This window comes from Colletes gigas, unplaced genomic scaffold (genome assembly GCF_013123115.1).
Source record: "Colletes gigas isolate AHSC1104 unplaced genomic scaffold, ASM1312311v1 Colletes_gigas_Sc00041, whole genome shotgun sequence".
In the NCBI taxonomy this organism is placed as follows: Eukaryota; Metazoa; Arthropoda; class Insecta; order Hymenoptera; family Colletidae; genus Colletes; species Colletes gigas.
In genome coordinates, this window is record NW_025106670.1 from 1,409,059 (window position 1) to 1,435,468 (window position 26,410).

The window sequence follows — 26,410 nt, forward strand, 5'->3', positions numbered from 1 at the left end:
TGTATAAATATGTTTGTGATCGTGCATAATGAACGAATACATTGGACGCATTTCAACATTGACTATCGCATGTGGTTTTATTACGAACACTACAAAAACAAAAAAAAAAAAAGAAGAAAAGAAAAAATATTACAAAGTGTCGGTAATTCTGTTTTATAACAATTTTATGCATTTTTGGTATCATATGGAAATACATACACCTTAACAATAACTAATAAATTTAATTCGTTTGAAGTTCATTGTTCTCATACAAACCATCTTAAACAATATCGAGTAACTGTCTGCAGTACACGTTATAATATAATATCTATACTAAACGTCCTAATTTTCATGCAAAGATCGTTTAAACAAGAAAATCTAAGCATCGTATATTTTAACTCAAATAATACAATATGAAAAGTATAAATAAATAATTTTTATACTTAAATATATGTATAAGTTATATAACAATTTTGTACAATTATAATCGCTGCATCACTGTGCCAGGAAAATTCTTTTTCCATATATTATGTTCAACGTAAGAATGTTAGGAAATTCATGACAAATTATTTTAGGATGACTCGAAATATTTGTCCTTATAATTTTTAATATTCTTTTTTTGCTTTTCTTGTGAAATGTATCATGTTATATATATATTGTATTTCCTTTGTACTACGGAAGTATGTATAGTTAAGTTTGTTACACATTAGTCCCTGTGTTTGTGTTCTCATTATATCTATAGCAAAATGTTATTTCAAAAAATATTTATCGTCCATGTTAAAGATAGAGGGAAAATACATAGATTGTTTTTTGAGCATTTTTAGAGTTCAAAATTTACGTTGCGTTTGGATCGTTAGCAAAGTATTTGGTACAATTTATGTAACAGTTGATTTTGGTCAAATATATGCAACATATTCTTAAAATTAATTATTACGTGAAAATAATTTATGTATTTCCGTATTTTTATTTGATATTCCGAAATAATAAATAATCTTATACACTAAATGCTGCTTGGACAGTGAATACAGCTATGCTGGTAACATTGTAATTTTTGTGCGGTGTGTATGTGTGTGTGTGACTGCGCTAAATAATCAATGTACATAAATATACCAAATCAATGATCGAAATTGCATTTATTAATTATTCTGATCGAAGGCGTAGAAAACAAGTAAGGAGTAATGTTAAAAGAAAGGGGGGGGTTATTTCTCTCCTTACAAATAATTTATTAATGGTATATCGATACAACATTTTTTTATCTCATCGAGAATCATCACAAATAATGTGTAAAATGTGTATAATGCATACAAAACATGCGTAAATCGCGATATACTTGTAGTACACGTGATGTATATATTTAAATTTAAATCCAATTATTGAGGTTTAGCCGTGACTGTATTAGATATGTCGTGTTTATAATGTAAGTGTGTCGAAAATGTACCAAAGCGCAATTTAGGTATAAATGGAGGACCCATCTTGCCCTAGAATGCACTCGTCGATATGTTAGAGTATGTAGCTCTTAACGCGTGGAAGATTAAACCTTCAACAAGGATTTGTTTAGAGCAAATATCTCAATTAACGCGATGATAAATCAGCGGCTTTTTTTCACGCATTAATTCTGTTGATATTAACGAGTCGTTTCTAACGCCATCGCTATAAATCCATCGTCGGGCGTAAATAAGCTCATTTTTCTTTTTGGTATAGATTGACAGTTGGTATTCCTAACACGCGAGTACCGTAAATAAATATACATCAATTATACAATATATAGGTATTCTGAAAATAAATAGAGTATTTCACAATTATTGCATAAATCAGTGAGCACTACCGTAGAAATCGATTCATTCTCACGAGATATTTTTTTTTTTATTTCTGAATCGTCTCCTCGTATAAAAAACATATTTTATCGTTATGTTTTTTTTTTTTTTTTTGACAGGCAATCATAAGTAACTGCACCATGATTTCGTTCTTTAAATTATTATCGGGGCAAAAATATCCCCCTTATCTTCCCTTAATTCTAATAACATATTTAGCAAGTCTGTGAGTTTCATCGATGCGTTTCACTGTGATCACGAGAACGAGGTTACGTTAACAAAAGAAACAAAAAATCAAAGATGCCCAACGTCTAAGGCCTTATTGATATCACTAACTAGCATTCCTAGAATAGGTCTGTGCTCAGAGTCTTGTCTGAACACGGAATCCAGAAAGTCGGAATGCGTTAAAAAATCGAACACCTGATCACACCGGTCCTGAGATTTGTCCGTGAGATGCGGTTTTATGAGCGTCTGTATCGCGGTTCTACAACGTTCCAGCGACTTGATCAAATACGCTTTATCAAAACTGAACTCTAATTCGTAAAAGGAAACTACGGACATCGCTACAGCTCTGAGAGCATTCCTTATTTCGATAAGCTTTGCATCGTCGGTGACGTTTAATTGCTGGTTACGTTGTAGAAGTCCTACCTGGAAAAAAAGCATTTATGATAACTGTGATTACAGGGAGGGAAAACAATTAGTCGATTGGATTTAAGGCTCGGTTCAGCGCCGTCTACGAGTGGAGCCCCACCGTGCGTTGCTTTCATCCCCTCCACGCGCCAAATCATCACGTTTGTGTGGTGTACTCACACACAACACAGCATCAAGTTAACATTCCTGTATCATGCTGACAGAGAGAGGCAGTGTCAGGGAGTTTCCTATACCCCGAAGCAAGTGTTGAACAGCACTGCTCGCTCTGGCCTAGTCTTATGCTCTCAGAGATGCGCAGAATTTTATTTAAATAATAGGCGATGAACAAATATTCCTGATTTATTCACAATGTTTGTTAAATCGAACTATTATTATTCAGATAAGAATTTTGCCCATCTCTGGTACGTTGTTCATAGTAAACTCAGTAGCTTCCCCTACTGCATCTCTCGTTCATGCATGCACGAATGCTACTCGTATAAGACACTCGTATAATACGACACGTGGAGGTGGTGAAAGCTGTGCAAGGGGCTTCTCCCATGGACTGCATTGTTCTAATCAATTGAGTTATCCTGACCGTCGACGAATTCCTCCTCTCTAAGCCTACTGTTAGATCAAAATCAATTGGCTGGTCAAGGCTACCGGAGGACTTATCTCCATCAGACCGTTTCACTTACGTTCTGTCTCTATCAATTCACAGATATAGTCGCGTTGATTTTGGAACTAAATGTTGAGTCGCATAGTTTCTAATTTGCTAAACAAAGAACATTAACGTGGCAGTGAACGTATTAAATGTGGTATATTGAAAGTAATAGACCTGTCTGGTGTGATACACGATTGAAGAAGCGTCCTTAAGCAGCTAATTGAGTTTGATCCGAGTATATCAATGTATTTCAAAGTAGGGCACGCGACTTCTGGGGTGAGCGCCTCGCAAATCAAGGGGAGACGCGGCTGAACATTTTCCGTGTACCAAAATATGAATAAAAGCTTAATCTATTTTTATTAATACATTGAAAATGGTCGGTTGTCTTCCGATACATCTGTATCGTGAGTTATCGTGATAGGTACCTTAATGGACAACTTAACGATGTTTTTCAAAACCTTTTCAGGCTGCTTTTTGTCCAAATTCGAATTGGACTTAGCAGCTTTCTCCATGAGCTTATAAAGATTGTCTAAAAGCGAAGTGGTGGCATCGTCTATAAGAAGCGATCTTCCGGCTCCCGTAGACACGACTCTGCCAAGGAGTTTCTTCTGAGCACGCAGACCTAAATCGCGGGCACGACTTCCGGTGCCTCCGGCGGGATAAGATCCACCGTTCAATGTAGTCGCCGACTGCATCACTGAAAAAAAGTTTAACACACTGTACGCATCTGCTTGGGCGAGATATCGGTTAAATAATGGTCCTTCTGTTAGATGGACAGACAGAATCAACAGTATGCAAGAGAGGAACAGGAAAAATACTGTCGCCATCCTCTTTATCTTAGTTTAACCATTCGAGTGGCTCACAGTGAAAATCGTCCACCATTTTTTACTTGTATTTAAACTTTTATAAAAATTACAATACTTAACCACGGTGGACGATTTTTACTGTGAGCTTAGTTTACTTTATCTCTTCTATATTTGATATGTACACTCTTCTGTATCACTTGCATAATTTTTTTGTTTCTACATTATTTAGTAACTCGATCTTCGAACCAAGTCTTTTCAATTTTTAGGGACAAAAGTCTTGACACCTAATCTGGACTGCACGGAAGGATGATATACAATTTCGCCATTGTCTCTTTGTTGGTAGGCGAAGTGTGAATCTCAGCGGCGTCAGGTTGCAGCAAATGTTTCTTCTTCTAATCCTAATCTTTGTTTGAATCAGCGTATCAACGCGAAGGATTGGAAAGGACCGTCGGACCGTGATAGTTAACTGGAATTTCACCAGAGATATTTGCAGAAACGGATCAAATTGCGACGTGGAAAAATTCGAGAATAGAAGAACTCATTATTTAATCTGATTGCTTTCAGATTAACTCTTGCAGTGACTAATACTTATCTCTAATGATTAATGCGAATGTTATCACGATGAAAATAATAATGGCCGTACATGTGTATGCGATCAGGACTTACCATCAAACATTGGTAGACTGCTGTTTCCTCTAGGCGATAACGGGATTGTGAATGAAATAAAGAAGCAGTACTGTTCTGTGAGCACGGTTGAAACTCAGGCAAAAGTAACTAAAATAACCAAGGACAGAAAACAATGAATCGATGTTTGCATAAAATATAAAACGTTGTATCAAAATTAAGCGAGCAACGCAAAATGGCATCAAACAGTTGTTCGCGAGAATGAATTAAAACGTTACGCGGGCAACATTCGTATACCTTGATTACAGTCGGTTACGGCTACAAGATGATAGAGCAGCCAACTTTGTAATTCCATCACTGCCGTGCCCCACGCCACCTGAAAAATAGGTATTACCCTAATGTATTTTCAATTTTACTTAAAATTGTTTTTACAAGAATTTAGTTTCCTTTTGTTTATAAAATTTTTGTTCCAAGCTTTTAATTTGTATCTTTAAAAATATTAAAATCAATTTCTCTGATATAATTAAATGTTTTCTACGTTTAAAATTGCGCCGTTAAGCCCCAGTTATTCTTCGCCAGGACAAGATAAATTACCAACCGCGAAACGGATAAAATTATCATCGCAAGTTCGTAGCGGGCAAAGGATTAAATAGGTTGAAGCATACATGCTCCCTCGCTTGTGTAATTTGTGTCAGTAGCTGAGGTCAGACTCGATCCAGTGGAATTGGGACGTAATGTGCGTTGTGGTTTGTTGTCACGGAGTATAATCGTATATGTATACATCGAGGAGGCATAGCCGGTATGGCAGTTGAATCGATTTGTAAGGAGCGTCAAGGCGAGCTTGGAGACTCTCGTTCTCGTTTGCCAGGAGTAATAGGGGAAAATGGAAACGCGACGGGGCATTGCCAATGGAGTCTCGTGATACAGCCTCCGTGTATTTCGAGAACGTCCTAAACATCGATCGTCGATCGTGTTCGAGCATTTCAAAATTTCCTGCTAAATTCTTCGAGGACTTTGAACATCCGCCACTCGACGATATCCGAGATACTCGAGCACACTCGAGCTATCGAAACGGCTTAATGTATCCCGAATCGCCTGAACGATTTTAAATATAAGACCACTCGAAAGCTATCCAACGATCGAACATGTGCAACAACTTGAAATCACTGCGATCCCAGACATTTTTAATACAGGTTTTTAAAAAGGGAGATTGCATTCCGAGAACCTATAAAATAATAAACACAATAGCGTTTTGTTTCCATGGCAAAACAATGCTTCTAACGGTTCAGTCACTTACTTTCTTATCGCTGTAGTTAATTTCGTGGTGTAAAAGTTCTACATCCTAATTGTACGAAGTGTCCGGTGAATTATGACTGGGAGCGTAGGTATACATATATTCGACTTTCAATGTGTACCATGACTCACGTAGTTACGTGCGCGAGCTTTATCACTCGATACCGTTGTAATTAGAGGTCACCTACATACAGCTAATTTATATACATTACACTTACGCAAGCACAGGCGCAGCATTCTTAAAATTAACTCCCATTTAAAATGGGCTTTGATCGATGTATCGTCCCGTATCGTGCTACCTCGTAAAGTTACATCGAGAAAATGACCGATCGATCGCAAAACTCTCGCTCTCTTCCCTCGGCTGTTTCCTAACTACGATCGATCGAGCCCGCTACACGCGCCAATTAAACGGTCGCTCTGCAGTTCGAGTACCCGTATTAAGCACTTTATTCGCTGCTAGCCTCCGTTGGTTGTGTAACATTTTACTTTTCTTACGCGTTCCGTGAATTCTTTCACCAGTACCAAGCAAACCACACTCGCACACCTCTCTCTCTTTCTCTCTTTCTCTCCCCTTGATTACAGAATTTCCGTAATTGGAATATTTTCTAAAACGCTCCACTTTCTTTTATTTAAATACGTATTTCTGCGGGAATGCTATTCTCCGGTCCTTTTTCTTTCATTCGTATACACATGCATTCAAGGGACAAGACCGCTTTAAAAATCTGAAATAAATAGGATAATATAATATTCAAGAATGTTATTAACCATGCCGTTAAGTGTTAAAAAAAAAATAGTGCAAAATGACGACGCTGGGGCCATTCTCGCGCGATGAATTTCCGGTTTCCGGTGAGAATCATTAAAACAGGTAAAAAGCTTCCGCTCTGATGCTCATATAAGCAAAATTAATTCGTCTTTTTTCTTTCTCTGTAATTCCTAAAGGAAAAAGTTATTTGCGTTGTGTCACGCTATAAGTCATCAGCATGAGTCACGTAGAATGATGTGTATTAATTAAAACTTGTGTAATTTTTCAAACCGTAATGTTCTGTCATAAATTAAAAAATAAAAGTGGACTATTCCTTACGGTAGTAATGTCGAATAAAACATTTCCTACGCAGTGTCCATTGTCATCTGGACATAATTCCATGCCGATAGAGTGAAAAATTGCAAGTTAAAACAGAGAAACAGGTAACAGAGCCCCCAGAGGCCTGGGACTCGTCATTTCTATAATTAGTTATCTGTTTCGTATTATCGCGATATGCTGAAGGACATAACAGACACCCACGTCTCTCGATATATGCAAATATAATTTTTAAAGGACATGTTTGAATAAACAAAAATTTTCTGAATAAATACAATTTATGAAAATAGTGTTTCGTTAAAGTAATCATTTTCTTCGATCGAAATAGCATTAAATTAATGCGTAGAAAATGATTACGATATATTGTTTCTATTCGTTTATTACTAACTCGCGAAACCATTTTACATTTCGAACGAGACCCCTCTCCCTCCGTTCCTCGATTTCCTCAACGTTTTTCTTTTTACTTCTAAAGATGCAGCTGTCACACCGACAGCTGTGGAACTGGCACGGGTCTCCTTGTTAAACTGAGTATCTTGTCTGAGAATATACCTACCACCTGCCCCTCGACCAACGTGTTAGGGTTTCGTGTATATACGCGCGCACATCGTCGCAATAGGCAACGAGCACGTGGTCACACGGACAAAGTTACAAGACGAATTATGTACAGTCCCTCTATAAAGGTCGCACGCTAGCCTGTTAAATACGACTTTTGAGTGGACCCCGTATTCACGGTTGACGTGACCCTCCTTTTCGGATATCGATCCGTGCCGAGACACGCGAGATTCTCCTCCCGAACCAGATCCGAATTTAAACTTATCGCAACCTCGTTGCATTCTGCAATCGTGAATTTTCCTCGATTCTACGGACCTAAAATTTAGAATTAAACTCCGTAACTTACAAATTTTTATCGAATTCATCGTCCAGACCATTTTCATAATTACCGACATATTTGCGGGATGAAAATTAACGAAAGAAAAATACCTAAACTTATCGCAACCTCGTTGCATTCTGCAATCGTGAATTTTCCTCGATTCTACGGACCTAAAATTTAGAATTAAACTCCGTAACTTACAAATTTTTATCGAATTCATCGTCCAGACCATTTTCATAATTACCGACATATTTGCGGGATGAAAATTAACGAAAGAAAAATACCTAAACCAAACGTTTCGAAGTAACGTTAAAGTGATATAGGTTAGTCGCAGTATTTATACGAATCGGTACTTATCTCGTAGTATAAAAGTTTTTAGAAGATCCTCGAAATTATTGTATCTTTTTTAATTAGGTATTCAAGGCCAAAGACACATTCAAGCATCCAGGCGTGGTAAGAATGAGATCTCGCGTTGCATCAACAACCTGTCGCACGAGCCATCGCCATTTATTTGAATCTGAATAACCTAATTACTACGAATATCGTAACACGTTTAATGTTACATTAAATCTTGTGAAATATAATTTAACACGGTTGTCTTTAAAGTAACTGTAACTAACTAGCGGTTAAATGCATATGTGGAAAAGTAAATTGGACACTGGAATGCGAATCGGTTCGTTAAGTAGTTTCTAACTCGCGAGTGGACGTATAAAGGCTGATCCACAGACATGGTAAAAAGTTTCGTAAAAAAAAAAAACCAGAACGTCGCGGTTTTGCTGGTAATTAAGAACACGCGGTGAGCGCGCGCTGACAACGGTCTCATTCATTGCACGGTTGCTCGTTAACATTATCTATTAGAAACCCATACTTCGTAGATCAGTCGAAAAAAACTGTTTACCCGGTGTTGTTGTCCCCCATTTTTTTGTTTTGCCTTCGGATGCGCGATCGACCGCGTCCATGAAAATCATGCACCGTGGAAATTTCACGCTGTACCGATAATCGATTAATTCACGATACCTTGGAAAAGGCTTCGGCCTTTGGTTCTAAATATACACGTACGCCGCACACATTATTTAATCATTTTCTGTTGGTACCTATCAGTTACACATGCAATTAAATTAAGTTACACGCATCCGTTCAGCCATGATCAAGTAACGCAATTAAGCGGGCTTTCTCAGTTTTACGAAACTCGAATTTCCCAGAATTATGCATTTTCCTCTTCGCAAGACTCGCTGTGAATGATACGTTTCAGGTGTTTTGTTAATGTATTTAACTTCCATTTCTAAACCTTTTGCTCTCGAAAGTGTTGTCTCGTGTTGTGTAACTTTTCGCGCGAAATTGCCTTAACGACGACGCAGTACTTGAAATACCTATAGAAATATTTTAAGAAAATGAATAGCAAACACTTACATAAAATGAAATATTAGTAAGATATAATGTTTTGTTGTTTTCTAGTGGATTTAATATTTTTGTGAATCATGGAGAGTGCGGTAACAGATTCATCCATTTATCAAACGGTACTCGAATTTTTGTTAAGCAGTTTTATACCCAACGACGAATAACGAATATCGTTCGTAGCCAATTAATTTAAATTTTAGGCGCGCACTAACCTCTGCTGATGATCTGGGCCGCGAATGCGACCCCAACGCTCGACGATGAAGTTTCTCTTTTCCGACGTCCAGAAAATAGATATTGTTCTATTGTTTTCGTTGCGTTTGTCTCCAGTTTACGCGCATAATAAATTCCACCGATCTAACGAACCTTTGAAACACGTTTTGTCGAACCGAACGTAACTAACACAATTCACAGTGTGCGAAAAAAGACAAGAATCACACCGGCAACGATAGACACGCTCTCCAGACTCTCACAATCTCTTCGACGAACGAACGTCGTCTGTTGTGGTCTGCGAACCCACCCCGGTTACCATGGAATCATCGTTCCGCGAGGTGGGGCGTCTGATGCATCTATGCTCGGGCAACTTCGCAGTGTCAAGGAGAGTTTCCTTCCACGGAGTTCGAGTCATTCCACATCAAGCTACACACCATTCATCATGGTCGTTCATTTTTCTTTTTAACAAGCAGCATGTACATATTAATAGACTTTAAAAATTCATTCCTGTGAAATTTTAATAGCCTATCTTAAACGTTCATCAAGATATGCAATGTTATTACTTTTAAAAATCGAACGAAATGAATCAACGCGCCAATATTTACACTGCACGTCAAGATAACATGTACCATGTATCTCTAATCACTTCAAACTTGAGATAATGTTTTTTTTATAAATATAGATTTGAGACATGCAATGTCACATATTTCCCAAACTTCTACACTTAATTTTTTACAGCCCATTTGCTTATGATGCATATTTGAAAAGAGAGGGAAAAACAGACTAAATAAAAACTTAATGTTTCAAAAATCGCTTTATTGATCGATAGAAATATACGATCGAAACACAGATTAGTTTAAAGAGTTTATTCAAATAAGCCTAATAAAGAAATAATATATATTATATTGTTTATATTAATTACATAAAATATTCGAAATAAGAGTCGTACATAATGCAAATTGTAATGTCATATCCGTTTTATAATTTATAAAAGTTTCCATTTAATAATTAATTAAAAAAAACTTTGAATGTCGTTAATGATTTATTGATTAAATCGCAATAGAAAATGTAATCATTTTGAAATAATCATATTCGATGATCACATTTAGTTTTATTACTTCTATTATTCGTTAGTCATAATAATTAAACAGATTACATTTAGCTCAACACTGATATGTTGTCACTGTTATTGTTTTTTTCTCACATCTGTCTTTTGCTTCATATAACTTTAACAATTACCTTGGTTTAAGATACAAAATGAATAATATGCCCAAAAATTATAATATACATTCTCGTTAACCGGTCAGCGTAGAATAATGGGTACTATTTGTCATAATTATACTTTTAAAAATAATTTTGTTTTACCAAAGGTAATGAAACATATTTTCTTTTGTTTTGTATAAATCGCAATCGTAGCAACAAATAATTGTATTGTTTAAAATGATTAAAAATATTATTTAAAATGATTTCTACTAATGAAAGAAAAGCAAGCAAATAGTGTTTTGGCATTGGAACTATGAAATAGGATTATGTGTTGAGGATTGTTTCAAGATCTTCCACACACAGCTTGACTTTCAAAGTAAATTGAAACATATTATTTAAAATCCTAACATTTACAGACTATTTTGTTGAAGCTTTGAACAAAATGCATAAATTATTAACAAAGTTATCCTATTTTGAATAAATTAGCGTGCGGTTACTCTTGTTCCATAAGGAAATTCTTCCGCAGCTCAGCTAAGCCTGGCGTTTAATTGCTTTCACGCTGATCGGTTAATTGACATTTTTAGAATGATGATTCTCATATCAGCACACAGTCTGTGAGAACTGTACAAACAGTATTGATGATAAAATTCAAAACTGTATTTTTTCCACAATTTGTTGCCTTTACTCTGTGCGCGTTATATGGTATTTAAGTGTTTAATTTATTTCGTAAGAAGGCGTGTGTACGCTCTATCGGAAATATTAAGAGCAGCATGTAGTGTACATAAATCAGTCTCTCCCAAAAGGCTTAAACTGCATAAACCTAAAAGATCAAATATATATGTTATAGATCACGTTTGAAACTTTAAAATTTTACATAAATACTTTCAGTTCTTACATACATAAATATGTATGCAGAGGATCAACTTCGCATTGAACATTTTTCGCAAACCCACCAAACCTGTCACACTGACAGTTAAGAAGGAATGTTCTATTATCTTCACGATCTGAAAATTTGTAAGCATCGAGCATTTGTAGCGTTGCCCCCAGCCAGAAGCTATAACAAGAATCGGATGGTTTTCCAGGTCGTCCATGAAAGCCAAGATCTTGTCTCATAATACACCATTTTGTTAATCTATTTAATTGATCGTTTGTCAGAACATTATGAAGCTCGTTCATGAGGAATAGACTGGCTACGGCACAAAATGTTGATCCCCCATGAGATTCTAAACCAGGTCCTTGACCGATTGCTCCGTCGTACGACTAAAATTATAATCAATATTATGTTACGATAACGGTAAATTAACAAACCTAATTCTTATTAATACTCTGTACATGTAAAATATAAAGAACAAAGCCTTACGATGCTCTTTAATATATAATCAATGGCTTTTGCTTTATCAATGCCTGACCAGTCATTTAAGATCACAGATATACAACAGGCACAATAAAGAAATCTCATATCACTTTCACTTCCAGTTATGATAGCTTTGAACGAACCATCTAAATTTTGACAAGCTTTTACTCCTTCGATAATGGATTTTTTATCTACTCTGGCTAGGTCATCTTCAAGGATTAAGAGGGTAGACAGAGCAACGTATGTCATTGTTAAATGACCACACCGGAATTCAGGAGCATCCTTTGGTATCGTAGTAGATGGTTGGAAACCAGAACGTGGTCCAGCTCCGGTAACTTGAACCCTGTAGATCCATTCTATTGCTTCTAATTTTGTTTGCTTGCTAAGATCATGTAAGCAGTTCAATAGATCTAAACCTGATATAGCAAAGAATGCTATGGTAAGCCTAGAAAAATCATACTCTGACAAATCACTGGGTAATGTTTGTAGAAGTTTTATTAAATATTTGGCATGTTTTCTCTTCAAAAATTCTACCGGTGCGAGGTATCCTGACATTGTACGATAAAAAAAAAATATTACTTCAACTATACATTGATGAGTTAAAGAAGACCGTTGTTGCGTTACAATTCTATTGTACGAAAGGAAAGGAATCCATTATAATTGGTAATAAAGTCTAAAATCCCTAGATGTACGAACTTCCGATATAGATTAGGCACATGGCACATGCATTAGAAAAAGAGAGATCCAACTGGATCCAAAATGGGTGACGAAGTCTTACTTACATCAATGTGTTTAATTAGTTTAATAAAAAATGTTTAGTTACGTGAAAAACAGTTATGTATATTTGTTTTATTTAATAACTGTTTTATAATTCTCACATCTGTCGGTTCTCTTTCTTTCAACTGGGACTTCTGATACATATTTTACCTTTTTAAATGGTCCGGGGGAATCTGATCCAAAATGGATTCCAGTTATCAGTATTTTGTACATTTAGGGATTTTAGTAGACTATGCACTAAGTAGATAGCGCTTTGATTTGAACGATAGAACTAGTTACTACTAGGGGGCGCCGACAAAAAATTGATTGAACGCACGCGTCGCCGGCAAAGTAGCCCTTCCTTGCGCATGCCGGACGTTCGTCGCAACACGCACCAGCCGCGAAAATTTCGGAAACTACATACTGCCCCGGAAACCGGAGATAACAAGAAAAACGCAGTAAGTTAAGTTTCAATTAACCGCATATACCTGTCCGCTTCGTGAATACTTTCTCGCGGTAGTTTCTCTGGCTAGTATGGTAGCGCGTTGATTTGCGCGGAGGTAGTTTGTCGGAGGACGACGCAGGGTTCTCGTGGAAGCGGCCACTGAGGGCGCGGCATTCTTGCAATTGTTGCGCCCGGCTCCAACAGAATAACCAATAGGAGCCGCGGCAGCGCCGCCATTCTATCGAGTTCGTGGCACGCCCTACAACTTCCTCCATTGTCCTTCTTTCCGGGATTCTCTGCGAGGAAGGATGGCTCAGAACAATTATTTTGGGTTTACTCACGGCGGAACGCAATATGGGTACGAAATCGATTGCATACCATAATTATTAAGTAGCTAGTGTTAAGTTTATCGACAAATCGTGACTGTAACTACGTTGGCGGGAGTAATAACTGTTCGTTAAAATCGGTGCACGCGAGAGCCCAGCCGGCTTGGCCGCCATTTCTTGCTGAGAGTTAGAGCGTCCATCGAGCGTCTCTCCCGGGCACGGATCCGATAGAGGTCTTTTTCGTTTTGCCCGTTTCCATTTTACTTTCCGTATCTTGTCCGTAATAAAATCTATTCCTTATTTCGAATAGAGCGACCAGTGCAGCCGCTTATCAAACTGGTCAAGCGGGATATGCAGTAACTCCAGCGGCAACCGCCGCCACGTACACTCAACGTCCCGCTGCCGGCGCGGCTACAGGTTACGAAACTTACCAAGCAGCCGCTGCAGCAGCCGCTACTGGAACCACATACGCTGGTGAGATCACTCTTTACAATTTCTTTTATTTTTCCTTTCAATAGGTATTCGTGTTTTCAACATTGCCAATCAAGTTTGACAAGTTCGTCTAATACCATGTCCGTTTCTCGTTCTAGCTGCTAATCCTGGTACTGTGGCTCAAACGTACGATTACGGTTACGGTCGTGCTGCACCTGCAGCTACTTACGACGCTACCAAAACTTATTATCAGCAACCTGCAGCGGCCGCTGCAACTTACACTACTACAGAAACACACTATCAAGCTGCAAAACCTGCTTATAGTACGACCAGTGCTTACACAGGCACTGCAAGGCAAGCTACTAGTACTGGACAAGCTAAAACGTACCAAGCATCGAGTACGGCTTATCAGCAATCTAATCCTACGCAAAGCGCCACCTATTCCTCTGGATATACAGCACCAGCTACACCAGCCGCAACACCATCGACAGCAACAAATAGTAAGTTTTCATTGCATCGCGTTCAGATGTGGTTATGTGTCCGTGTTTTTCGCCAAAATTCAAAGTCCTTTGTAAATATCCTGCTAACCGTGATCTGGGTTCCAATAATATGAAATTGATCCTCCTGCTATTAAAGTTGTTATACACGAACGAAATATGAAATTCTGGTAATGTTTTAAACCACAACCTGGTTTGGAAGTCTAGTAGAATTGTATATCATTGAGAAGTAAGGAAGTAATCGAATCGAAGAATTTATAGAGATATGAATGTTGCACAGTTTACTTTGCAAATAATTCGATAAAGCTATGAAACACTCGTTTTGATGGATACAAGTTAGTAGAATGGTTCCACGAATACAAAGAATTGACTCCTCCAAAGTTTGAGGTTTCAATTTCATTTCCCTTAGAAACGGCGAGTACAACGTATTCCGGCTACGACGCAGCGCTATATAGCGCTGCGACTATGTATGTAGCCCAACAGAGTGCAAACAGCAATTCAACTAACCAGAAGACTGGAGGTTGGCAGGGCTACGGACGGAAGGGATTTGCCGCTGGAGGGGGAGGGATGAAGGCAATGCGGCCCAAGCAGCCCCCCAAGCCTCAGCAGCTACACTATTGCGATGTGTGTAAGATCAGCTGTGCTGGACCTCAGACGTACCGCGAACATCTCGAAGGCCAGAAGCATAAGAAGAAGGAAGCTTCTTTGAAGGTGCCGCAGCAACCACCAGCGCGTGGAGCAGGCAACAGTCTACGTTGCGAACTTTGTGATGTTACTTGTACTGGAAATGATGCGTATGCTGCTCACATTAGAGGTGCTAAGCATCAGAAAGTTGTGAAGCTCCATACTAAACTAGGAAAACCTATACCGAGCGCAGATCCAACTGTTCTCAACCCAAAGCCAGCAACAGCTGTTAAAACTGCAAGAGCTAACAAAGCTACAGTAACAGCTACTCCTAAAATTAATTTTGTTGCTTGTAAGTATATTTTTATATTCGATTTATTCTTTTTGTACAAGTATACGATTATATAGACACATTTGTTATTATTGTTTGTACAAAATGTAAGAACAGTTTTGTCGTACGTGTATGCAATTAAGTAATGGTACAATATTCGCAGCTGGAAATTTGGGAACTGTAAATCAAAATCAAACTGCAGAACTGAAACCTGAAGAAACTGCAACGGAAGAGACCGTAGAAGAAGCAGCTGTCGATGAGAAAGATATCCAACCAGTTGGCCAAGAATATATAGAGGAGAATAAATCCGAAGACGGAAAGATAATCAGCTTCAACTGCAAACTTTGTGAATGCAGATTTAATGATCCCAATGCCAAAGATATGCATATGAAAGGAAGACGGCATAGATTTGCTTACAAGAAAAAGGTTAATCCCGATTTAGTCGTTGATATGAAACCAAGCTTAAAACAGAGAAAAATGTTGGAGGAGAAACTACGTAGGCAACAGATGCGGGATGAGTATTTACGTCGTAGAGAAGAAATTAATCAATTAGGACCAATGGGTCCGATGGTGGACGAAGAAATGATGTATTGGGAAGAAAGACGGCGTTACGAAGAAGAATGCGAATACTATGAATGGTATCGACGTTATGGACGTGGACCAGGAGCTCCGCCAATGCCGCGTCCTTTCCCTGGACCACCGCCAATGATGATGTTCCCTGGTCCTCAGAGGAGACCGGATTCTTCAGATGACAAACACGTATTAGCTCATCATACAACTATTTATCCTAAGGAACAAGAACTGCTGGCAGTTCAGAAAATTGTTTCAGACACTGAGAAAGCATTGAAGTTCGTATCCGATACTTTAGCAGAAGCTGGTAACTATTTGATTTTATTCTTTTATCGTTTACATTAAGAATGTTGTGAAAATGTTTTTTTAATTATAGGCAAGAAAACTACACCACCTACTAATAATGCTACGCCGACAGTTCCAAGTACACCCGTGCAACAACCAAATGCGGATTCGGCGAAAGCAAAAGAAGAACCTGATAAAAAGAAAAATGCCACACCACAGAAAGAAGATGGTAGCGATGGTAACCTGTTTTCGTTCCAAAAGGAAAAAGAAGACTCAAGAATACTCAGGGGTGTAATGCGCGTTGGTAATTTGGCAAAAGGACTTTTACTATCCGGCGATAACCATGTTTGTCTGGTAGTTCTGTGCGCCGAAAAACCAACACGGTTAGTTGCAACAAGTGTTTCTCAGTATTGTTTCTATAAATATGTTTGTAGGTTAACTTAATTTGTTTCCGTTTTCATAGAACTCTATTGAATAAAGTTGCTGAAATTCTTCCGGCTCAGTTGAAGATCGTAGCTCCCGAGGATACGTACAACGTTGGAAAGCATCCAGAGTCGGCTGCTTTAACGGTTTCAGGAGGGAGCGTGACTGTCAGCGTAACACTCACTAGTCCTCTAATGCGCGAAACGCCTAAACCAGCAGCAGCTGCAGGTGATTAAACCGTTCTATATTTTCATGGTGGCCAAGAAAAGGATAACTATAATCGTTTCAGTAATTTTACAGAAAGCGCCTTTTATTTCCAATGATATTTTCTCGGTTGCGCGGTTTGTGAATTTTGTTTGTTCTTTTCATGGCCCAAATGCTTCTCTGTATATTTTTCAAGCACCAGGAAGACGCAGGTGCAGCCAAGGACTTCAACGGTTGCCAGTGTATATACGCTCTAACATAAAAAAATTCCTTTCCTTTCCAATACAGCTGCAATTTAGTGTGTCCACGATTGACTATGGCTTATACTTTCGGAAAGCACTAAAAAGTCAACGATAAAAAAAAAGAAAAATTGTAAGAGCGTACGTAAACATAAAGTAATGTGAGCCATTTTTTAACGGAAAAGAGAGAGCGTAAACTTGATACGATTAGGCGTCGCTTTAAAATAATTTGTAGCAATAGATTCTATAAGTTCTCGTTTATAAGCTGAGCTGGAGTCTCCAATAAGGAAGAGTATGCTAATATGAACGTGGACACGCTTTTGGTATGAGGAAACAACGCTGAGGCAATTTTAAAACTATGGACTTTTTGATCATGCATTAATAATTTAAAGAAAGAACCCTCTATCATCGAATGCTGTACGCATGTTGTACAATGTGCAGTAGACTCCTTATTCTAACCGACGATTCTCTTGATAGCGATACTTTTGTACGAATTTGAGTAACGCTATCAACGCGATTAAGAAACGTCGGTCGTTCTTTTAAAACTTCGAACGTGAAAAAGGACGTACACGAGTAGGAGTAACTCCACCATTGTCGTGTACTACATTCGATTAGGTTTATTTTTGTTTTGATGAGAATGTTATAGGCTATAGTCCTCATGTTTAATTAATATACTTGAGTTGAAATATAATTATAGAGGGAAAACCCAAATTGGGCATGATCAAACACTCTAAGTGTTGTCTAAGCGTGTTGTGCTTTCTTTGTTGGAATCTCAGATAATGCTGGACAACAGCAACAGGGAGCTGCTCAACCGCAAACTACGCCCGCGGTGCCCGCTGTGACGAAACCAGATCCACCAGATGTACTTCCCAAGGCTAAGTGTTTGGAGGCTTTAGCTGCACTCAGGCATGCCAAGTGGTTTCAGGTTTGAATCAATCAACTCTCAGTTCAAGATTTCAAATTGTCGGTGCCATTTGGCACTTAACGACTGTTTTCTGTTATTTTCTCCTGATACGCGAAATGCGTGCAAGTTGTCCTCTCTCTCTGTCCGCAAAAAAGAGCAGTCTTAGAACTTCCAGCCTTGTGACAATTTTATTTTTATTATCATCTTCTTGTTGATATGATTTTGTCTGAAACATGTATTTGGTCACGTTTGATGTTCCGAAATTCTTACGTCTGCCAATCCAATTTGCCCACTGATTATTGCTTTTTTTACCAAAGATACTGAACACATTTTCTAGAATCATTTCTAGTTTATAATTTCCAACGATTGCTGTATGTGACAACAGTGGCAATGTTTGGTTAATGGCAGTTTTATAAAAACACATGTATGTACATAACTCTGATATAATTTCATAAACAGAAACATTCAACGTGCATTCAGATAGTCTCAGACAAGAAGTTTAAGCATTATGTAAGTATGAATTGTAGCAATTTAAATACTGATGCACACCGAGAGCTTACATTTGCTTTACTTCCAATCATCAACATCCAGAATAATAGGAAACTGTTTGCGGAAAAATCATATTTAAAAGTACGTAATTTCTCTTAAAAGAATGTAGTTTTGTTTATTTTGTTTATAATGCATTTAACTGCTTTATAATGCTTATGATCAAGCTTGTTCATTATTCTGGATTAATCTTAATGCATTGTAGCCTAGACTGAGTCTGTTCTAGGTCTGTCTTAGAAGTTACTAAAGTTAGCGTATTGCTCTCTATAAATATGTACCTTGTTCTTCGATGCTTTCTACACAATGTGCATTGTAAGCACTGTTGACTGTTAAAAGACAGACAAGCACAAACACACAGTGGTGTCATAAGTATATCGGGTGTTTTTCAATTTATAAGTTCAACTGTTATATTTAGCACTTTGTCGAGTGCACATTTTTTCCAATACGTTGTACTTTTTTTTAAATATTATGTTAGGTATTAATTGTTCAGGAAATAATAAACACCCGGTAATTTTGATATGGGCTAATACTTAGGGGTTATAGGCACGAGGCTGGGAGGATAGCTAAAGCCCACACAAAGCAAATTAAAAGTAGTTTAGGGTGTCGCATCTCCAGAAGGCTCAGAGATTTTAACGCGTATATTAAATTATATCTACTGAAGTACTGATCATATTTAACAGGCTAGAGCAACTTCACTGCAGAGCTGTGTTATGGTCATTCGCATAATGCGTGATCTTTGTAACCGTGTACCCACCTGGGGGCCATTGAACCCATGGGTTAGTATACAACAATCTTTTATATTCCAACTTCTATATTTTTATTCAATAATATTATATTAAATATTTAATATCGTAAAGTACATATTTTTTATCGTTACAATAAATTAAATTTATATTATTTACAACAACAAGCGGTTAGAAATAAATAAATATTTAATTACAAGGCATTGGAACTGCTAACTGAGAAAGTGATCAGCACTGCTGGAGGTCCTCTTAGTCCAGGTGAAGCTTTAAGGCGGCTCTTGGAATGTGTGGCTGGAGGAATATTGCTTCCAGGAAGTCCAGGTATTTTTTCCTTCATCGTATATTTAATAATTCAAATTCTATAGATAAAAAGAAACAAAATGATGATACCAGATGACGAGACTGAGCATATTGTGGAGCTTCATTGTTGATTCGAAAATCGAGTATTTCGATTTTCGCGTCTCGATGAAGTATTTCGCAATATCGCGTGGATGATTTGGCGGTCTGATTTTTTTTTATCCTTCCCATTAAATTTATACAATCTGTATAATGGAACACGATAATAAATAATTATTTTTATTTACAGGATTGTCCGATCCGTGTGAAAAGGAACCAGTAGATGCAATAGGTAATATGACGGCTCAACAAAGGGAAGACATAACTGCTTCGGCGCAACATGCTTTGCGATTGGTCGCCTTTCGTCAAATTCATAAAGTTCTGGGTATGGAACAACTTCCACCGCCTAAATATAAAGGCCGATTTACTAGAAAACGTAGACGCGATAACAGTAACGGAGAAGGAACAGACAGTGAGGCTTCGAAGAAAGATAAAAAGGCAGAGGAGATCAAAATGGAGACCGACTCCAAATAGATCTACCAAAATATTCGCTTTATCAATTTACTCATAACTTATATAGTATAAGAAACGAATTTCTCTCGTGTCAATTGCTTGTTCAATGAAAACGTTTCTATACTGGGAAGATGTCAAAGTTTGGAGCGAAATTAAATGACCTATTGCCGCATTATCACGTTGGTTTCGAGTACAGGTATTTCTTTGGACAACTAGTGGCGTCGTTTCAATTCAGAATCCATAATTTTAATGGCGAAGAAAAATTATTGAATCAGGTTTATTATTATATATTTTTATTTCAACTTTGAATGTGTAGCGACATCATCAAAGTATCGTTTTTTCTGCTAGCACTAAGTTCTCAACAATTGAATGACAAAAATGATGTATTTAATTATTACAAGCATCTTAATTTTTAAATAAGTTTTGAATATCTCCGATATAAGAACATATTAATTTCTCAAATCTCGTTTCTTAGGTTCATTTTATGAAACATTTCGATGTTATTTCAGAATCTAGATACTATTCTTTTTAGGGTAAATAAGGACTCTCTGCAATTATATTATTTTATGACAATTTGGAAAAGTTTAAGACCTTTCCCAAACAGGCAATTGGTACGATTAGTTCCAGCACTAGGATTTTGTCAAAGGAAATGATGAATGCGTTAATTTGAATTACTTATTTAGCTATATTTCAAAGTCACCATATATATGATAAAAATTTAATAGAAAGGGTGATAATAAAATGAACATTTATAAGTTTTGAGGTTAAGCGTAGGTTAGTTTGTATTGAGAATTCGTGTGTATGTTGTGTGTGTAGTCGTAAAGAAGTGCAGTATGTTTCACTGCACCAAATAAGTTGTAAGTTCACGTTGCGTGGATTGTTTCACGCAGAAGATTCCAAGAAAGCAGAGTTGCAAGTCGATTATTGAAATAGACGCTTTGCTGTCCAATGAGGGTTAAGTGCACGTGTCAAGAATTCCTGAAAACTTGCTGCAGTTATTTAAAAATCTCAGGCAGTCGAATATCGCTTGAAAAATGTCCTTATTGAAACAAATTTTTCTCTGACACAGTGTATGGATCTTCTGTTGTACACATGCAAATCCTCTTTGAATAAATCGAACATGCATGCGATAAGTATAAGGTTTTTTTTCACTTCCATATTCCTTTGCGTATGTAGTATATTATGACATCATTTAATAATGAATCGGACTAATAAGAATCCTCTTAGTAAGAAGGCCACACACACAATAGCACTCAGATTGTATGATTATGGTTACTAGGTAATTTTTTACATGAACAAACACTTAACATACAAAGAAAGTTAATTTATTTTTGAATCGCACCGAGCAGAACTGAGACTGATACTGTATTAATTTTCTACTAAACATAGAAGATAGTACACAAAATTAATAAAGAAAGATTTAATTTACATTGAGTCACGAAGGTAATTTTATATAACGTTTATTCTGTTTGGTGCAACTAGTCTTTTATGATACGAGTGTTCAATGATTTAACCCCCATCATTTCGATTTTTTATAACATTTGTAATTCATAGGCATAGTTACGGTTATTTTAATCCCTTTTGACTGAACTGGCACATGCTTCAACTCAATATGAACTAGTATTAGCCACCTTTCGTTTCCTGTTTCACAGTATTAATTAAAATATATTTGTATATATAATCTCGAGCTACGTGACATATGTATTTTTAATTTATTATCTTTTCAACCAAATATTAATGTAACATAATGCGTTGTACGTTTGCAGGTGTTTTACAAAGAAAATTCGCAAACTTTCTCTACTCAGTCCTTGTAACCTGCAATAACGAAAGTGTGTAGAGCCTTGAGGAATTTTCATTTCAAATTCTATGTATTATTTGTTCAGTATTACGAATTGAACGGCATAGCGAAGGTAAATTGATAATGATATTTTTGTTTGATAGAAAAAAAGACATTTTATTTTTTATTTTCGAGAGCAATTCTTAATTTAATACGTGTTAGAAAGTTGTTACATGTTTGCTAAACAAAAATCCCGTTTGAAAAAAATAGGTTAATCGAGTAATTATTAAAACTAAACTGTAAATTGAGAAATGTAAAAAATCTAATCTATAAAGTCTGCGAGTTTTCCTTTTCTTTTTCTTTTAGACTAATAAATTGTTGTGGTTATTAATCAATCATGTAATTGTGCAGTTGATTAAAATCAATTACTTCAATGTTATTAATAAAACATTAAACTAAAAAATGTACATAGCTTACCATAAGTAATGTTTTCGAAATTGTCATGTATTTCATATAAAACAATTATTTATCTATATACATAAACAAAATTTGAATCTATTGCTAGCTGTAATTAATTTAATTTTCTTTTCATTTTTTTTTTTTTTTTTTGTTTTTGAGTACTACCAACGAAATGGACTTCACTACGCAGTGAAAAAGATACATTTATTTATAAACATCTGGTAAGTAATTTCCGGGAATTGTTATAGAATGAAATGCTATAAATAAACGAAATATTTCTTTCCAAGCGAAACATTAAATTCTATTACGTTATATAATGCAATACAGTGTAAATACATGTTTGAAATATGTATTTAGGTATACCTATGCACTAATTTAAATTAATGCTGTTAATATTGAATCGTTTTCTAAATACATTTAAGACAAATTTTATGAGTTATGAAACAGTTGAATCAGCCTAGTACATAAAATGCAATGTAGTCATTGTCTTTGGAATTTTATTCTGTATTAAATTAATTTTTTTCTATGATTGTACATAATTTTAATTGTCATGTGCTGTTTATTGTGAATTGGATTGTTTCTAAAACCTATTCGTGCATTGATCGTATAAGCTACATATTTTGCATTTGTTGTTGTACGTGTGCACATAGATACCTAATAATAATAACTTTTACATAAATATAACATGTATATGTGTACATCGAAATTACTGGAACAAATATGAAAAACAATGAATCATCATTTTCTTTTGTTTGGTAATTTAGATTTTTGTGCGCCATCTATTTGAATCAGAATGTGACATTTCAAAGACGAAAGTATACGAATAAAATTTTCCGTTGAATAAGGAATATTATTCTGAAAACGACAATATATTACAATGATTTTAAAAAATGATACGAAGTTAATGTAAAACAAAAAATACATTAGCTCTACGCTTTGTCTGAAAAACCAATCCGGGTGCAGCGACACCAGAAAATTTAATCCAATAAGCAACTGACAGGAAATCTTGTGACTCGTTTGCGCATGATCAGTATATCTTTTGATGGCCCCATAAAAGGAACGTTCAGTTTGTGCTGTGTTCAGTTCTACAAGATTTCTTGCGGAGGTTTTAGTCGACTAAAAAGAGCTGTAACGTATTTTATTGAAAATTTTTGCTACATTACGAGGTATTTCTACGGAAGGTAAGAATAGTTACGTTTATTGTTTAGATTATCCTTTTATTTAAAGGAAATTGCACATTTCATCACAATTCTACATTGTTTCATCATCATATTTGTACATTGTAATTATACGATGCGATATTTGTAGCGTTAACTTCGTTACTAATAAAAAATGCGTACAAAAGAGTATTAAATGAGACATTTACCGTTTAAAGAAGCCTTTTGGCCTTGAGGGCGTCGACCATAGGTTTGGTTTCAAATCAATTTCTACAACAGTTTCGAAAGACTATTTCAATTATAACCGGGGGGCATATAAATATAGTGCTAGAGTTATATGTATTATGGACGAGAACATAATCTTTTTGTCGAATACTTAATATCTTGAACTGAAGGAATCAGCACTTTCATTTGTGGCGTAGTAGCTTGCAATAAAATGGCGGTTATTGATTCGGTCAACTGACGTCATCATGGAGAAGATATCTAGAACATTCCATATTAAAATTTGTCATGTTTAAACGATTCTTATGATTTTTATGATAAACGTATAGAATGTGCATAGCGCGGATCGTCTATAATTGTTTAAATTTCACTTTATATACTTAGTAATTAGCAATATGTAAATTCGATAATTATCATAAGATAGTTTTTATTTTCTTCCCAGATAAACATGCAGATCTTTGTTAAAACATTGACTGGAAAAACAATAACCCTCGAGGTAGAAGCTTCCGACACGATCGAAAATGTAAAAGCAAAAATTCAGGATAAAGAGGGCATTCCTCCAGATCAGCAAAGATTAATTTTTGCTGGGAAACAGCTTGAAGATGGACGTACATTGTCTGATTATAACATTCAGAAGGAATCCACCCTCCATCTTGTACTCAGACTTCGTGGAGGTATGCAAATTTTTGTGAAGACTCTTACAGGAAAGACAATTACTTTGGAAGTCGAGGCATCTGATACTATTGAGAATGTCAAAGCTAAGATTCAGGACAAAGAGGGCATCCCTCCAGATCAGCAAAGATTAATTTTTGCTGGGAAACAGCTTGAAGATGGACGTACATTATCTGATTATAACATTCAGAAGGAATCTACATTGCATCTTGTACTCAGACTTCGTGGAGGAATGCAAATTTTTGTAAAGACCCTAACAGGAAAGACGATTACTTTGGAAGTCGAAGCGTCTGATACTATTGAGAATGTTAAGGCTAAAATTCAGGACAAAGAGGGCATCCCGCCAGATCAGCAAAGATTGATATTTGCTGGAAAGCAGCTTGAAGATGGACGAACATTATCCGACTATAATATTCAGAAGGAATCCACTCTCCATCTTGTACTTCGTCTTCGAGGAGGCATGCAAATTTTTGTAAAGACTCTTACTGGGAAGACGATTACTCTGGAAGTCGAGGCGTCTGATACTATTGAGAATGTTAAGGCTAAAATTCAGGACAAAGAAGGCATCCCGCCAGATCAGCAAAGATTGATTTTTGCAGGAAAGCAGCTTGAAGATGGACGGACGTTATCTGACTATAGTATTCAAAAAGAATCTACATTGCATCTTGTACTTAGACTGCGTGGAGGAATGCAAATTTTTGTAAAGACTCTTACAGGAAAGACAATTACTTTGGAAGTTGAGGCATCTGATACTATTGAGAATGTTAAAGCTAAAATTCAAGATAAAGAGGGCATTCCCCCAGATCAGCAAAGATTAATTTTTGCCGGAAAACAACTAGAAGATGGACGAACATTATCTGATTATAACATTCAGAAGGAATCCACTCTCCATCTTGTACTCAGACTTCGTGGAGGAATGAAAATTATCGCGAAGTGTCTTACAGGTAAGATTACTATTTTGGATGTCGAGGGTACTGACACTATTCGGACTGTTAAAGCTAAAATTCAAGAAAAAGAGGGTATTCTACCACATCAGCAAATATTAGTTTTCTTTGGGAAACGGCTAGAAGATGGACGTACAGTAGCTGACTATAAAATTCAAGAAGAATCTGTGGTGAATGTTGTACTCAGTCTTCATGATTGAATGCATTTTTTTTGTTAAAACTCTTACAGGAAAGACAATTACTCTGGTAGTTGAGGCGTCCGAAAAATTCAAGATAAAGAGGGTATCCCACCAGATCAGCAAATATTAATTTTCGCCGGGAAGCAGCTTGAAGATGGACGTACATTATCCAGAAAGAATCTACCCTCCATCTTGTACTTCGACTTCAAATTGTATTTCAAATTTGTACAGGTAAATCTTTGTATTTGGATCTTAAGGACAATGTTTTTAAGAAGGAAGGCATCCCTCTAGAAGAGTAACGGATGATCTATGCTGATAAACTACTGGAGGATGGTCGCAAACTTTCCGACTACAATATTTATAAGGACTCGACCCTTTTTTTAATTCTCCGCCTAAGTGGTGGTGCTTTATGATTCCTGAATTTGATTTAGTTTTAAAGCATAGACATATATGATAAATGGAAATACATTTTTTTACTTATATTCTTACTAGCGACTGATTATCTAATATTTATGTTAATGGTATACACTGGTAAATAAATGATGCTTTAATGAAATTAATCATTATGTACTTTGTAATTTTTTTATTTGTTATATGTATAATTGTTAGAGTAATTGTTAGATACAGTATAAAGTGTTTTTCTGTCTAAAATTTCGAATGCATTTTATTTGTAGTTTTCTAATGAGTGTTACAATATTATTACAATTGTGCCTTATGGCATTGTAGTTAATATTGAACATTACATTTTGATCATTAGACAGTATTCTAGCATTTGCTACTTAAACGAAACTACGTAAATTTCTATCAAAACTAGTCAATATATTTCAAATGCGATGATTGTAATTTATCGAAGAAACAAGCATGCACTAATTTTTGTTCTATTACTTTACTTCTTTTGACAAACTGGA

At 36.3% G+C, this 26,410-nt stretch overlaps 4 protein-coding genes across 9 annotated transcripts; 2 read left to right on the plus strand and 2 right to left on the minus strand.

The window, feature by feature from the left end:
* Positions 1 to 559: 559 nt before the first annotated feature.
* Positions 560 to 9,639, minus strand: LOC122402901 (tumor necrosis factor alpha-induced protein 8-like protein). 2 transcript variants are annotated; one of them, XM_043406063.1, is made up of 5 exons: positions 9,364 to 9,639; positions 4,809 to 4,887; positions 4,554 to 4,661; positions 3,507 to 3,778; positions 560 to 2,438 (listed from the first exon to the last, which is right to left on the minus strand). In XM_043406063.1, exons 3-5 carry the CDS (start codon positions 4,561 to 4,563, stop codon positions 2,085 to 2,087), a joined length of 636 nt encoding a protein of 211 aa, XP_043261998.1. In that variant the 5' UTR covers positions 4,564 to 4,661; positions 4,809 to 4,887; positions 9,364 to 9,639; the 3' UTR covers positions 560 to 2,084. The 2 variants fall into 2 exon arrangements, with proteins under 2 accessions (XP_043261998.1, XP_043261997.1); XM_043406062.1 differs by lacking the exons at positions 4,554 to 4,661; positions 9,364 to 9,639 and adding an exon at positions 7,271 to 7,297 and having other exon boundaries at positions 910 to 2,438.
* A 605-nt stretch (positions 9,640 to 10,244) lies between these two features.
* LOC122402900 (geranylgeranyl transferase type-1 subunit beta) lies at positions 10,245 to 12,605 on the minus strand. The gene is made up of 3 exons (XM_043406061.1): positions 11,925 to 12,605; positions 11,464 to 11,824; positions 10,245 to 11,384 (listed from the first exon to the last, which is right to left on the minus strand). The coding sequence occupies exons 1-3, from the start codon at positions 12,471 to 12,473 to the stop codon at positions 11,284 to 11,286; spliced, it is 1,011 nt and encodes a 336-aa protein (XP_043261996.1). The 5' UTR covers positions 12,474 to 12,605; the 3' UTR covers positions 10,245 to 11,283.
* Positions 12,606 to 13,292: 687 nt separating this feature from the next.
* LOC122402902 (zinc finger RNA-binding protein) lies at positions 13,293 to 23,229 on the plus strand. Of its 4 annotated transcripts, none has more exons than XR_006259561.1 (12): positions 13,293 to 13,477; positions 13,756 to 13,919; positions 14,036 to 14,377; positions 14,784 to 15,350; positions 15,493 to 16,206; positions 16,276 to 16,567; positions 16,648 to 16,835; positions 17,827 to 17,975; positions 19,181 to 19,276; positions 19,444 to 19,564; positions 19,830 to 22,002; positions 23,093 to 23,229. XR_006259561.1 is itself a non-coding variant. In XM_043406064.1 (11 exons), exons 1-11 carry the CDS (start codon positions 13,428 to 13,430, stop codon positions 20,111 to 20,113), a joined length of 2,967 nt encoding a protein of 988 aa, XP_043261999.1. In that variant the 5' UTR covers positions 13,293 to 13,427; the 3' UTR covers positions 20,114 to 22,202. The 4 variants fall into 4 exon arrangements, 1 of the variants encoding a protein (XP_043261999.1); XR_006259563.1 differs by having other exon boundaries at positions 14,895 to 15,350; XR_006259562.1 differs by lacking the exon at positions 23,093 to 23,229 and having other exon boundaries at positions 19,830 to 21,232; positions 21,859 to 22,200.
* A 138-nt stretch (positions 23,230 to 23,367) lies between these two features.
* LOC122402904 (polyubiquitin) lies at positions 23,368 to 26,062 on the plus strand. 2 transcript variants are annotated; one of them, XM_043406066.1, is made up of 3 exons: positions 23,368 to 23,509; positions 24,150 to 25,323; positions 25,553 to 26,062. In XM_043406066.1, the coding sequence occupies exons 2-3, from the start codon at positions 24,156 to 24,158 to the stop codon at positions 25,630 to 25,632; spliced, it is 1,248 nt and encodes a 415-aa protein (XP_043262001.1). In that variant the 5' UTR covers positions 23,368 to 23,509; positions 24,150 to 24,155; the 3' UTR covers positions 25,633 to 26,062. The 2 variants fall into 2 exon arrangements, with proteins under 2 accessions (XP_043262001.1, XP_043262000.1); XM_043406065.1 differs by having other exon boundaries at positions 24,150 to 26,062.
* Positions 26,063 to 26,410: the final 348 nt, after the last annotated feature.